Source organism: Sinocyclocheilus grahami, unplaced genomic scaffold (assembly GCF_001515645.1).
Source record: "Sinocyclocheilus grahami isolate Dianchi unplaced genomic scaffold, SAMN03320097.WGS_v1.1 scaffold172.1, whole genome shotgun sequence".
Taxonomy (NCBI): Eukaryota; Metazoa; Chordata; class Actinopteri; order Cypriniformes; family Cyprinidae; genus Sinocyclocheilus; species Sinocyclocheilus grahami.
The window spans coordinates 532,917-545,816 of NW_015505351.1; the positions used below are offsets into that span (position 1 = coordinate 532,917).

The window sequence follows — 12,900 nt, forward strand, 5'->3', positions numbered from 1 at the left end:
AATATAAGTTCATATATTAGTGAAAACATCACACTCACTCGTTCCAGGCTCGGTCAGATAGCTGTAGCGCTTACGTAATGCTAGAGATGCAAAGGTATGACGTCGTTCTGGCTTTTCAGTCTGTAACAACAACAAAAAGAATCCTATTAGTTTTCTCATAATCAACCCTGCTTAAAGTTTAGCTAACTCCCTTATTGTTCTTTCCTTTAGAAAAAGCATTATGACTATAATATAGGAACAATGATTTGGAAAGTTTGTTTTATAGTTTTCTTTATATTACTGTACTCTTTACATTGGGCTGGCCTATATAGCCTCTATTCACATCAAAGGAAATCAATGCTACATTGACTTCCTTCAATTCATTCTAAAGGCCATGAAACAAAAAAAATAACTACAATCGACTGGGTCAGTGAGATCCTAGGCACAGATGACCAGTACATTGTTACGCAATATTAACATATTAGTTTTTCTCCTCTAAATTAAATTTGATATGCTTTGATATGTGATCCACCTAAGTCTTGACAGTGTAGGCAACAGTACTTGGTGCATGGATGAGTAAAAAAAATCAGCTTGCAGAAAGTTGCAGCAGCATGCTGTATATGTACTATATGTGTACCCAAGTTAAAGCCGTCTTAAACGAACAAATAACCCAGAGCTAAAGCAACTAGCACACCACATGGAAATGAGGGGACAGCACTATTACCTCTTCCTCAGGATCTGAATCCACATCCTTTTGGTTCCCAAGATGCATTGCAGAAACAGAGGGGATAACGTAATGAAGAGCAGGGGGAAAGAAACATCAGGATGTGAAAAAGGCGATTGAGAGCACACTAAGTAAAAGTTACCGCAAAGCCACAGTGAAGGAACATAAAGTGGTAAAAAAGAAAAAGAAAAAGAGAAACAAAGCACAGAGCCACAACCACAGAAGCTGTTGAAATAAGCACAAGCCTGTGCACCTTCAGCCAAAGCAAGATCCAAATCAAAAGTGTGATTTGGGTCAGCCACAACAACAACAACTTGAAAAAAGCTTGAAACAGATAAAAGACACACTCAAGCAGTTTGAGCCAAGTTTGACCCTTAATGACTAGGAACACTGCTCTATCTTTCCTGAGTATGAAGATGGCATGATATGACGCAGATGATCAGAGTTCAGCCTTACCTTCTTGAGTCCTGGCAGTGTGATGTTTAAATTACAGATAGCAGTCTGAGCGAGACCCTTGGAAATTTTGGGCTCTCTGAGGAAGGACAAGCGGCCACATGGCTCTTGGCTGCTGTCTCTGACCTGCAGATGACAAACATATGTTACTGCAAACGAATTAGTTCTTAGGTCTGACTTGCCCAGAATTTGCTGGATAATAGCTTGTAGAGAAGCAGCCCATCTGAAAGCTGGAAAATACACAAGAATGCTAAAGTGAAAAGTCACAACATGCGAGGAGCTACATGTTTCTCATTACCTTCTGATAGCTCAGGGTCTAACAGAGATTTATGCTGATTTTAATAACAAAACAATTTGGCAGGCAGAATGTATTACTAATGTATCTAATTGTCATGAAAATGCTAGAAGAAAAAACAATCTACCTTCACACAGAACGGCAGTCTGTTTTCTTTGAAAGCATAGAAGTTAAAAACCAGCTGCTGTCCGGCTTTGGTCAGAGGGGTCAAATTGCCATAGCAGTCCACATAGATGGGCTTCCCTTCCAGCACCTTTAAAACAGCCAGTCGTGTCATGCAAACCACATTTTATAAAAATGTTAATGTGCAAAAATCCTAATAATATCTCATAAAATACTCATTTATCTCATAAAATTCTCATTTTAAATTTTTCATATAAATAAACAAATAAATAAATAAAAACGGATCATGCACCTCAATGTCTTTGCTTCTGGCCACCTCCTCAAAGTTCTCCTGCTGTTCCAGGGTTTTGTCCACTTTATCGTCTGTCATACAGAAGCACCGCAGGCTGGACTCCACAGAGTCATTCATTTTAGCAAACACTACAAATTTGGCCATGTAGGGCACACAGATGAGTTCTCTGTAGAGCTGGGTGGCCAAACCTACAGTCTCTGGGGTCTGATGGCAGTCTGCAAGCCAAAACCTGGACACAAATTGAACAGTCACAAAGCTGAAAATGTGAGATTTTGATAATACGCCTTAATATTTTCTAGAATTAGATCTGAGGTATTGAAAAATTGTTTTAGGCAGTTAAGAGGATTTTATGAGAGAGAAGTTTCTAAGTTGTTCTTGTACCTGGCAGATACGTTTGTGGTGAAGGACACACAGTCATTCATAAAGGTGAGAGGTGTAGTCCCAGTGATGTCCTCCCACTGAGCCGGCGATGTGCCACCTGTCACGAGATGCTTTATTAAAATGATTTCTACATTTTCTTAAGAAAATCTGAGTGCTCAAATAGAGATCAAACAGAGATGCACTGGTTGACCGGCTGTCAATTTGTTGTTTTTGTTTTTTGCAGGTATGTTTTATGTAGCATAGTTTCACAAAGCTAAATTCAGAAACTTCATATAGTTTTTGTTTTAAATGCCATATTATACAATCTTATTGAAATCAAAAACAACTGCTCATACTACATGAATGTAGCATCTTTGTTTGGATTGCTATTAAAATGCAGTGATTTCCTCTAAATTTAAATGGCTAGACATTTCTGTTTAGGGCCAGTTTGGATTGAAATAGAGCAAATAAACATTTTGATCTTGTACTCTTTTATTAAAAAAAACTGCAGTCGGTATCGGAATTGGCCTGCTTGCTCGTAAAAAATCTTAATCGGCCATTAAAAATTATAATCAGTGCATCCTTAGAGACAAATACTGTAATAGAGAAGTTATGAGTTAAAGCCCGTCCACACCAAGGACTATATCTATAATGCTTACTATAAAGTTTTCAGAATTGTTATAATTCTGTGAGAGATGTCCAAACCACAACTATACAATATCATTGGAATCATTTTCTGAACATCGACAACCAATCAGAATCCACCTTTAAAGAGCTCGAGCATTTAACGCAAAGCGATGACATAACTGCTGCGTGCGATTATGACAAACAGAACGATATTGCGTGTTGGTGTGGACGCTAATAAAGTTATCATTTTAGTTATCATTCTTCTTGTTGTTATCAGTTGTTATCATCCCTTATTATCAGCAATAGAGCAATAGAGTGATGATTGCAAACACCACTATAGTGAAATAGAAGTTTGACAAACTGTTAAAAAGATTTTATATTTTATTATACATAGTTATTCTCTAAAAGTCAATCCTACCAGTTATACTGCAGAGTAGGCGCAGGCTTGGTGTTGGGTCTCCTTTGTAGCCATTCACCACACCCTCTCCAGACAGCGGAGGCACAGGTATGGTCATAGTAATGGGCTTATGGAACTTCCTCCTGCGAGGCTCCACTGTCACTATAGGGCTGAAGGTGGCACGATTTCCTATGATCTTCTTCACAGCTTCATCCGGAACAGGCTGGGCCTGTTAAAGAGAAAGCAAGATCATTTAAGTGAAACATCTACACAATGAGCTCTATTAAAGTGTGCAATTTCTGACCGCTAGCATCAGCAAATGGGAAAATCATGCATTTCCAAATAATCCCAAATATGTCCAGCCCTAAACTCACATCATTGGTTGAGCTAGTGTTATTATATCAGATTGTGTTAGGATGCTTAAACAATCAATGTTTGATAGAGTCAGAGTGTTACAGTTTTCAAAGGAATCAACCTACAATTGGCTTACAGTACACTTTAATGAAAAAAAAGTTAAAATAAAGAAACTTTTTCCATTATAAAGAACCTTTTCTGGAATGGTAAGGTTCCATGGATGTTAAAGGCTCTTCATGGAACCATAGATGCCGAGATACTGAGACTTGCTACTGCCAATACATCCACAACATGCTGCTGTGAGCATGTAAGAAATACTGCTGCTGCACATATAACACAGGCCTGGGCGATAAAACGGTATCGATATTTATCGACGGTACTCCTTCATCGATAATGATAGAAAAAATATTTGATATAGCGCACGATATAGGCACATGCTATGAGGGACGCAGACAGCAGACAGCACACACAAACACGAACATGAGTGCTGTGCCTGCCTGTGATGAGGAGATTGTGAATAAAAAAAAATCAATATTAGTCGAATTTAAAATAAAAAAAAATTGCATTTGAATGCAAAAATGGTTATGCACGTGGACGTGGACGTTATGCATGTTTTTTATGGACAGTTATTTCATTGCACTGACAATTTAATACGCTGCATTGTTTTGCTCATTGCGCCCTCCTGTGGCCTCGAGAGACAAGCCAACATTTTCCATAAGACTTATTTAATCTGCATATAACACATAAGAAAGGAGATATTGATATTTGTTTAAATTTTATTTTGTGTTTGACTGTTAAAACAAAAAAAATGTTGTTTGTCTCAATCAATTGGGTAAATTAAAAACAAAACAAAAACTATATTGTGCTTTGTTTTAAAAAAGGTTATGAAAATGTCAATAACTGTTGATACCGAACGATATGAAACATTATTTCATTGATAAATTTTTTTAGCTATATCGCCCAGCCCTAATATAACATATATGAATAAGCCCCATAGCATACATGACTACCCCGTAGCAGATATATACCGGTGGAGCTGGGGAAGGTGGGGGGTTTCTCAAGCGCGCTGCTACTACTGCAGCAAGAACTAGCCAAGTATTTGAATGTTGATCAGTGAGCTCACTGGCTACCGATACAGGAGAGAACCAATTAGCTGTGCCATGTGATAATAGGGCCTTTCGCACCGCGGGAAACTTTTCATAGTACCAGAACTAATTGTGGAACTACCCACTTTTTGGCGTTTTCGCACCACCGAAACTGGGCACAATTTTAGTACCGGACTGCCTTTTTCGAGAACCAAATTAGCTCCTACTCCGGAGCAGGATCTAACCAGCACAACTGGTACTAATCGTGACGTAAGTAGACATTGATTGGCCAAACGCATATGAAAACCCCCTCCCCCGCCATGATTTAAAACGCCGTGTAAACATTGTGTCAACTTATTTCGCAAGTATAGAGAACAGCGATAGATGGACGGACGCTGAAGTGGAGGCACTTGTAGCAAATGTAGCGCTGCCAGTTGTCGTTGGCGATTCTTAGTCCTCCTTTCCGTTCTTTCAATCGCTTTACGTATACGTCGACTTTCCATGTCCATTATTGTGAAACCCGCGAGACGCAACAAAAACACAGCTCCGATCACAGCGTCCTCCATCCTCCTGTTGTTAATGTTGTTCTTCTTTGTTTCTGTTGTTGAACGCCTCGCACAAATGACGTCGCTGTCGACCGGCTTACGTCACTTCCTAGTACACACTCTCGGTGCGAATGCAACCCTTTAAATAGTACTGGGAAATAGTTTGCGCAAAATAGTCCCAGTACTTTAGTACTGTACATTTAGTTCTGGAACTAAAGCGATGCGTAAGGCCCTCATGACGTAATTATGTCAGATTGAGTTAGACCTATAGGACTAGAGTTTCATGCCAGAACTTTGGATATACAGGTGCATCTCAATGAATTAGAATGTCATGGAAAAGTTAATTTATTTCAGTAATTTAAATCTTGTGATATTTCAACTTGAATACACCGTAACAGTAATAGTGAGATAACATTAAAATAGATGAACAGATGTTTAAGACCAAGACAGGGCTTGATTAAGGAAATTTGTAAATTTGGCAAAAAAATGCCCTTTTGAGACAAGCAAAACACCTAAATAGAGCAAAACAATCCTAAAATTAAGCAAAACAATTGCCAGTGGGATAAAATAATTTAAGAATTCTTTAAACAAGCACTACAGTATATCTAGCCAATGGAAATATGTATTGACCATAAAACTAATCAGAAATGCTTATAAAATGATCAATCATTAAGCAACCTTCATCTTACAGGCTCTCAGAGATGAATTGTCCCATGCTGTGACAAAGACACACTCACAAACAAATTTCAGAGAGAAAATCAGAGAAGAAGAAGTGATCTGGAATCATTCCATGCACCTGGTGAGAAGTTAGTGAGGTACACAATGTTGGTCGGATATTTAGCCATTGTATTAACCAAGACAGTTACAATTAGTTTACAGTAAAGGATCAGAATTAAAAAAAAATGTTAACATGTTACATTGTAAATCTTTTATTTGTATTTGTATTGCTAAAACTTAAAAATTTGAACATTATAGTATATACTGTAGAATAAAAAAACAATGATATACATGTGTACAGTAGGTCTTATGACTCGTGAAGATGTTATCAAATAGTGATCTCTACTGATATATTGGCCTGGACTGCGTTTCCCTAGAAGTTGAGTTGAGAACAGCAACACAAACACAGGGAGGATAAACTGTGATCACATGATCAACCGTCACCTGTTGTCATACTGAAGGGGTGAGGGAGAAACGCTGCAAAGAAACAAGTGGAAATAGGGAATATGGAAAAACTTTAATATTAGCACTAACACATTGTAATGTGATTTTAAAACACTGAAATGCAAGAAAAGAACTCAATTCGGCACTCGTGTGATGTGCAAATGTCCAAAGCACATTCACAAAAAGCCGCCTTTCATACAGCGTGCAAATACTGAATTGAGTTCTCTTTCGCATCTTCTTGCACTTGACTTCACAAATGACCACAAAATTATATCACAATATGTGACCCTGGACCACAAAACCAGTCATTAGGGTCAATTTCTCGAAACTGAGATTTATACAACACCTGAAAGCTGAACAAATAAGCTTTCCGTTGATGTGTGGTTTGTTAGGATAGGACAATATTTGGCCGAGATACAACTATTTGAAAATCTGGAATCTGAGGGTGCAAAAAAAAAATCTAAATACTGAGAAAATCGCCTTTAAAGTTGTCCAAATGAAGTTCTTAGCAATGCATATTACTAATCAAAATTTAAGTTTTGATATATTTACGTTAGGAAATTTACAAAATATCTTAATGGAACATGATCTTTACTTAATAATCCTAATGATTTTTGGCATAAAAGACCTCCATACGTCATCCGCCCGGAACTGCTTCCAGTGTACAACAGTGAGCGCAAGCTACATCAAAGTGATTATTACATTTTGAATATGGATATTTTTCTTACAAAAATGCATCGATTCGTACAGAAGGCCTTTGTTCACCCCCCAGAGCCGTGTGAGACACTTTTTTTTTATGGATGGGCGCATTTTAATTAAGTGCTTTTGGGCTGATGCATGCAACACCCGCTGAGTGCAATGAAACAGCTTGAAAGATCAAAGACAATTTTTTATATAACTCCGACTGGATTCGTCTGAAAGAAGAAAGTCATATACACCTATGATGACTTGAGGGTGAGTAATTTATGGGCTAATTTTCATTTTTGGATGAACTAACCCTTTAAGACTGGTTTTGTGGTCCAGGGTCACATATCCTCGTAAACACAGTCGGTTTTGTCTGAAGTGATGTAAACAGTGTCACAGTGTCTGGTTGTGGTGCCCTGGACTGGCCACTTGAGGGTGCTCTTCCTGTTTCTGTGTTACATGTTTTGAACTCCGTTTCCCATAGTCCTTTGCTTTGTCGTTTTGTTCTGATCATTATCACCTGTTGGCAATTTACTCATCATTTCATAACTACTTATACCATGCTCTCACTGTCCGTCTTTGCTGCAGTATTGTTTGAGTTACGTCGTGTTTTCTGTTCCCTGTGTTTTGAATTTACCTTTTGCCTAGTTTTTGTTCTGTTTTGGATTATTTGTTATTTTAATAAACTTACTGCACTTGGATCTAATTTTGTTTTCTCCTGGCATTCCGTGACAAACAGTTGAGAAAGAAAAGGCATGTGTAACAGTAAATTAGAACTGTGCTTTAGGTCTTAAAGTGATAGCAGCACAAAGGCAACACAGAATCTGAAAACTCAAGGAAAAAGAGGGCGTACCGTGTCCTTGTTTGGCGCCAGGATCTCTTCAATCATCATGCTGTCACGGGCGAAGGAGCTCCGGTTGAGTGTGTTGGACCTATCCGAACTGAAGGAGCGCAGACTGTTGGCATTTACATTAATACCATACAGTGCGGGGGAGTGACAGTGAAATACACACAAAACACACACACACACACACACAAAACAAAAACACTCATTAATGCATGCAACTTCCAGGGAAATTGATGCACAATAGCCAAAACAGGGATCAAACCCTGTACATTTGTAGTGGTGTGATTGGTTAGACATTGAGAGAAAAGAGGAGAATAGATGCTTAGATTAATTATTTGTAATGACTGAATGAATGAGACACAAATGTGTGCCAGACTGTTTTTCAAAACTATGCAATTGGTACTTTGTTAAACCCCATTGTTAGTAACACATTATTAGACTTTTGCACTTTTATAAAGTAAATATATAAGGAGGATATGTGTGTTTTGATAAAATGGAGATTTATAGAAATTAACCAAAAATATGAAAACATTTTATTGCCAAAGGACTTGTAATAGTTGAAGAGAATAAACATGGCACTTCTTACCTTTCCAAATCTTTAAATACATGCAGAACACCAGTAAGAACATCTATATTTACTTCAAATTAAATACTTATAACCTAAATCTATATTTGCTTCAAATTAAATATGTATAACCTAACATGATTTCATTTATGCATTGATTAGCCACTGTGGTAGAAATGCACAGATTTGAAAAATTCTATCCAATACAATAAGTTGATCATATTAATAATAAGTCTATAACGTTGGCTGATTATCTAACAATTTTATGATTTTGTATAGATAAAAATAAAGCACTTTAAAATACTTTTCAATATTTCAAGTGAATTTAGGCATCAGCATTATAAAGTACGATAAAGATATAGATTTCCTAAAAGTGTTATTAATTAATTAAATTTAAATAATTAAATTATTAGCATTTTTAAAGATCAACTTTAGATAATGGTAAAAGTAATCTAAATGTAAAAATAAAGGGAAATAATAATGCAACGCCATTGAAATATATCCAAAATCAGCCAATAGTGATAAACTGAAAGATTATAATGCTGTGCACCATTGAAATGCATTCCAGCATATAAGAATATTACATAAGAATAATATACAGTACATTTTTTTACTGCTCTTTGAGCACATTTAACAAAAAATAAATAAAAAATCACTCTGTTAATCGAAAACCTACCATTCATATGAGACATTCTCTAAAGCTGTTTGAGAGTAACAGTAAATAATGGAGCGGAGCTAGCAAATGGACAATTATATAAAACTGTACTGAAGCTAAAACAGATCTGGAAGTTGTTTATTGTATCTTGACTTCATTTCTATTTGCAGTAAGGTCAGGTGCATTAATGCAGACTGAGCTAACATGCGAGTGCTCTTTCCAAAGACTGTGCCCAATCAGAAATCAATATGACGCGGGTTCTCAGTTCACAACAAAATCTGGCACTGCCTGACTGCCAAAGGAGAATCTGTTTCTTGTGAGCATGTACTGTGAGTTTCTGAGTTTGCAGATTTAAATGGATGAAATTTGATTCAGCTGATGAGGCTCTTCATGCATCCCTGGAAGCTACATTAAGAAACTATTTTGTACAGTAACTGGACTCAAGGGGACAAAAACTCAAATGTTCACGACAATCAAACCTGAAAAGAAAAAGAAAAACTCGACAAATCAGGTTCACACACCAAACCTAAAATCGAAATGAAACCATAGTCCACAGACAGCAAGAATGTGTATACTTCATCAAATGAAAAACAATGTACAAAGCACGGTACACAACAATGTTCCATGGTTTCAGAATGACTCGGGATATAGGATGGAAAGGGTCGGAAGCATCATGCCCTCTTACCTGACTTTAGGACTATGGTGATTGTTTGGAATGGAAGCGGAAGAACAGAGGAAATTGAAGGCAACAAATCAGAAATGCAGTGGCTGAATGAGTCCGACTCTCATGTCTGGGGCTGCATTGTACTGTACTCTAACACACACTAATTAACTGAGGCTTTACTCCTCTTTTACTCTTTAATCCATTAGGACGTGATATTTCGCATATGTAACGAAAAGAACACAGACAGGATGCCCTAAACACGAAAGAAGTTATTACGAAGTATGTCTATATCTCAAGCGATTCTCTGTATGACAACTGAACATCACTTCCCCAACACTTGTGCCTTTATGATCATACAGTTATGTTTATGGTGCTGCTACATTTGTTATTCCTTGCAAAACTCCAGGTCCTGTGTCAGAATCCCATGACTCCCATGAGATGAGTAAATGCAATGTGCTGTATCTCATTTCACACCCGAAGAGAGCGTTTCTTAAAGGAACAGACACAAAGAACGGACAATTTATTTCATAAAGCATTTATACAATATATATATATATATAGCCGATAGTGATAGGCTGATAATTATCTAATTCTCTTCTAGCTACTTATACTACTTTACTTTAATTTATAATACTTTTTCTCTAAAAATCAAAATATAAAAACACTAAAAACTACAATAAATAATTTTCTAAATGAAAAAAAAAAATAGGAAAAATAATAGCAAGATATCAAAAAATGTTAACATTTTGATTAGTCAATGGCCATGATTCATTAAATATAGGCATTTAATATTGGGCAATAATTATCCAATACTGGACTATGCTAATAAATGAATAATAAATAAAGACATAATATATCATAAATAATAAAACATAATAATAAATGAAAAATATCAGTCAAAAAACAATATGATGAATGCCTAAAACATGGTATGACCTCTTTAAAGAATAAAGCAAAAAAAGAGTCACGTGGCAACATATGACATCCAAATCCAAGCATTTCTATCACCTGATTCTTGTTTTCACTGAGACATAATTTACTTTCAAAACATAAAATCCGCTTTTACACCATAATGTCAAGTCATTAGATAAAAAGTGTCCTCTCAGTGACAAATGCTGTTATTGAACATGATTGTGATTTCCTGTTTTGTGGCTTGCGTGTACAGTACTGTCAAATCTCACTCAACCCTTTCGATTAATGAATGCGGTCAAACTTCTGTTTGTTGGAGGGAAAATCCCCTGAAGCGAGTTACATGTAGGTTAGCTACGGCCTTCTCACTCAACAGCACATGGTACTGAATCAAAATAAAGAGTAAATAAAGAGTGTACAGCCTCCAGATAGGACAGGAATCAGGAACTAACAGCTGGCTGCTGCGGCCATGAATACTCTCCATTCAGAAACCAGATCTTTCAGATGATAGTTATTGTGAGCGAATATTCTTCAAGACATCTAATTTAGTTTTACAAGGGAAAAAACAGTCACATGGGTCAGGAACAACATGAGGACAAGCACAATTTGGGTGAACTGTCCCTTTAAATGGTCTAACATCTTCTCTTATCTTATGTGGTCTGTTAACCTGGTCCAACAGTCCAGATATTGTGAAACGCTGTCGTCCAAATACTTAATATATGTTTATTAATCCTAAACTATATGAGTAGTACTGATACTTACGTACAGCATGATTCCTATAGATGTACTGATGTTAAGAGTATGACTCAATTGTCAAAACTTCATGACTCAGAACTTGTGGGGTTTGAACCTAAAACCTTTTACAATTAAAAATATTTAGACCTAAATTTATGTATTTAAATTGCATATCAAATTTCCATAATTTCTATTACAAGAAAGGAAATAATAAACTGTGTGATGCATATTTGTCAATCTGCACTCACAATAAATAAATAAATAAATACATAAAACAATCAGTTTATTATTAACTATTTGCATTCATTTGATTTTATTAATTGAATTTTCAAAATAAATTGATTTGGGTTTTAATTGTTAAAACAATTACATTTATTCAGTAAAAAAAGCATGAATGTGATTAAAATATGGCTAACAAGAAATATTTAATTAGTTAAAATGGATGAGATTTAAATAAATTGATTTATTCATGCTAAAAATATAAACCTGGTTATTGTGTATTTAAAACAAATTCATTTTATTATTATTATTAATTAAATCCTACCTGTTTTATTCATGTAAGACTGACAGATAAGCATCACATTAAGTTAATATTTGTTAAAAACAATATAATTCTAATGGATGGAAAAATTATATGCAATTCAAATACATAAATCATAACTTTAGGCCTGAATATTTTTTGAGCGCTGTAGCACCTACAGCTCTACATGGAGTATATCATGCTGAAAACAGTTAATTTCCACTGTTTAGACGTCACTGTCTGCATGTGGTGAGGTAATTCTAATGGATGGAAAAATTATATGCAATTCAAATACATAAATCATAACTTTAGGCCTGAATATTTATGGAGTATATCATGCTGAAAACAGTTAATTTCCACTGTTTAGACGTCACTGTCTGCATGTGGTGAGGGTATGTTACCTGGCCGTTCGGGCTCCGACGCTGAATCCCACGTATCCTTCCTGAGGGAGAGAGTCGTCTCCGAGCTCTCGCAGGTCTTGCGGTCCCAGGTACTTGTCCGTGTCTCCTGTCATCGCATCCTCACCTGTCAGCAAAAGAAAGAATTACTACACCCTTCTGAGAGACACTGACCCTATAAAGTCAACATGAATGACATTCAAAACCCATTTAACTTCTGTCATGTTTTCCATTTTTCTTTGGAAAAATGTGCACCAATGAATCATGGGGAGTGAGACGAAGTAAATGGGGTACATTTTGATGTCATGTTGGCGTTAAGAATGAATGGCTGGACCAAAATGCCCCACACCAATCCCACAATCCCGCAACAGTCACTGGCACACTTCCCGAACTCTTTCATAGCTGCAGATTCATGCGATTTTTGTTTCGATTATATTATTATAAGTCAAGCAAGGGACTTAGAGAACATCAAGACCATATGTTGCAGCTCGCTCGTGGTGACCATAAATCTGTTTTTAATATGCATCC

At 36.4% G+C, this 12,900-nt stretch overlaps 1 protein-coding gene across 1 annotated transcript in view; it reads right to left on the minus strand.

Annotated features, from left to right (window-relative positions):
- Positions 1–12,900, minus strand: part of ank3b (ankyrin 3b) — a 106,438-nt gene that overhangs the window by 19,187 nt on the left and 74,351 nt on the right. Inside the window, exons 21-29 of the mRNA XM_016283247.1 lie at positions 12,376–12,499; positions 7,921–8,035; positions 3,272–3,479; positions 2,248–2,344; positions 1,867–2,095; positions 1,579–1,704; positions 1,160–1,282; positions 704–730; positions 39–120 (exon numbers count right to left, since the gene is read on the minus strand). Of these exons, the coding sequence (XP_016138733.1) occupies positions 39–120; positions 704–730; positions 1,160–1,282; positions 1,579–1,704; positions 1,867–2,095; positions 2,248–2,344; positions 3,272–3,479; positions 7,921–8,035; positions 12,376–12,499 (1,131 nt within the window). The remainder of the gene's footprint in view (positions 1–38; positions 121–703; positions 731–1,159; positions 1,283–1,578; positions 1,705–1,866; positions 2,096–2,247; positions 2,345–3,271; positions 3,480–7,920; positions 8,036–12,375; positions 12,500–12,900) is intronic.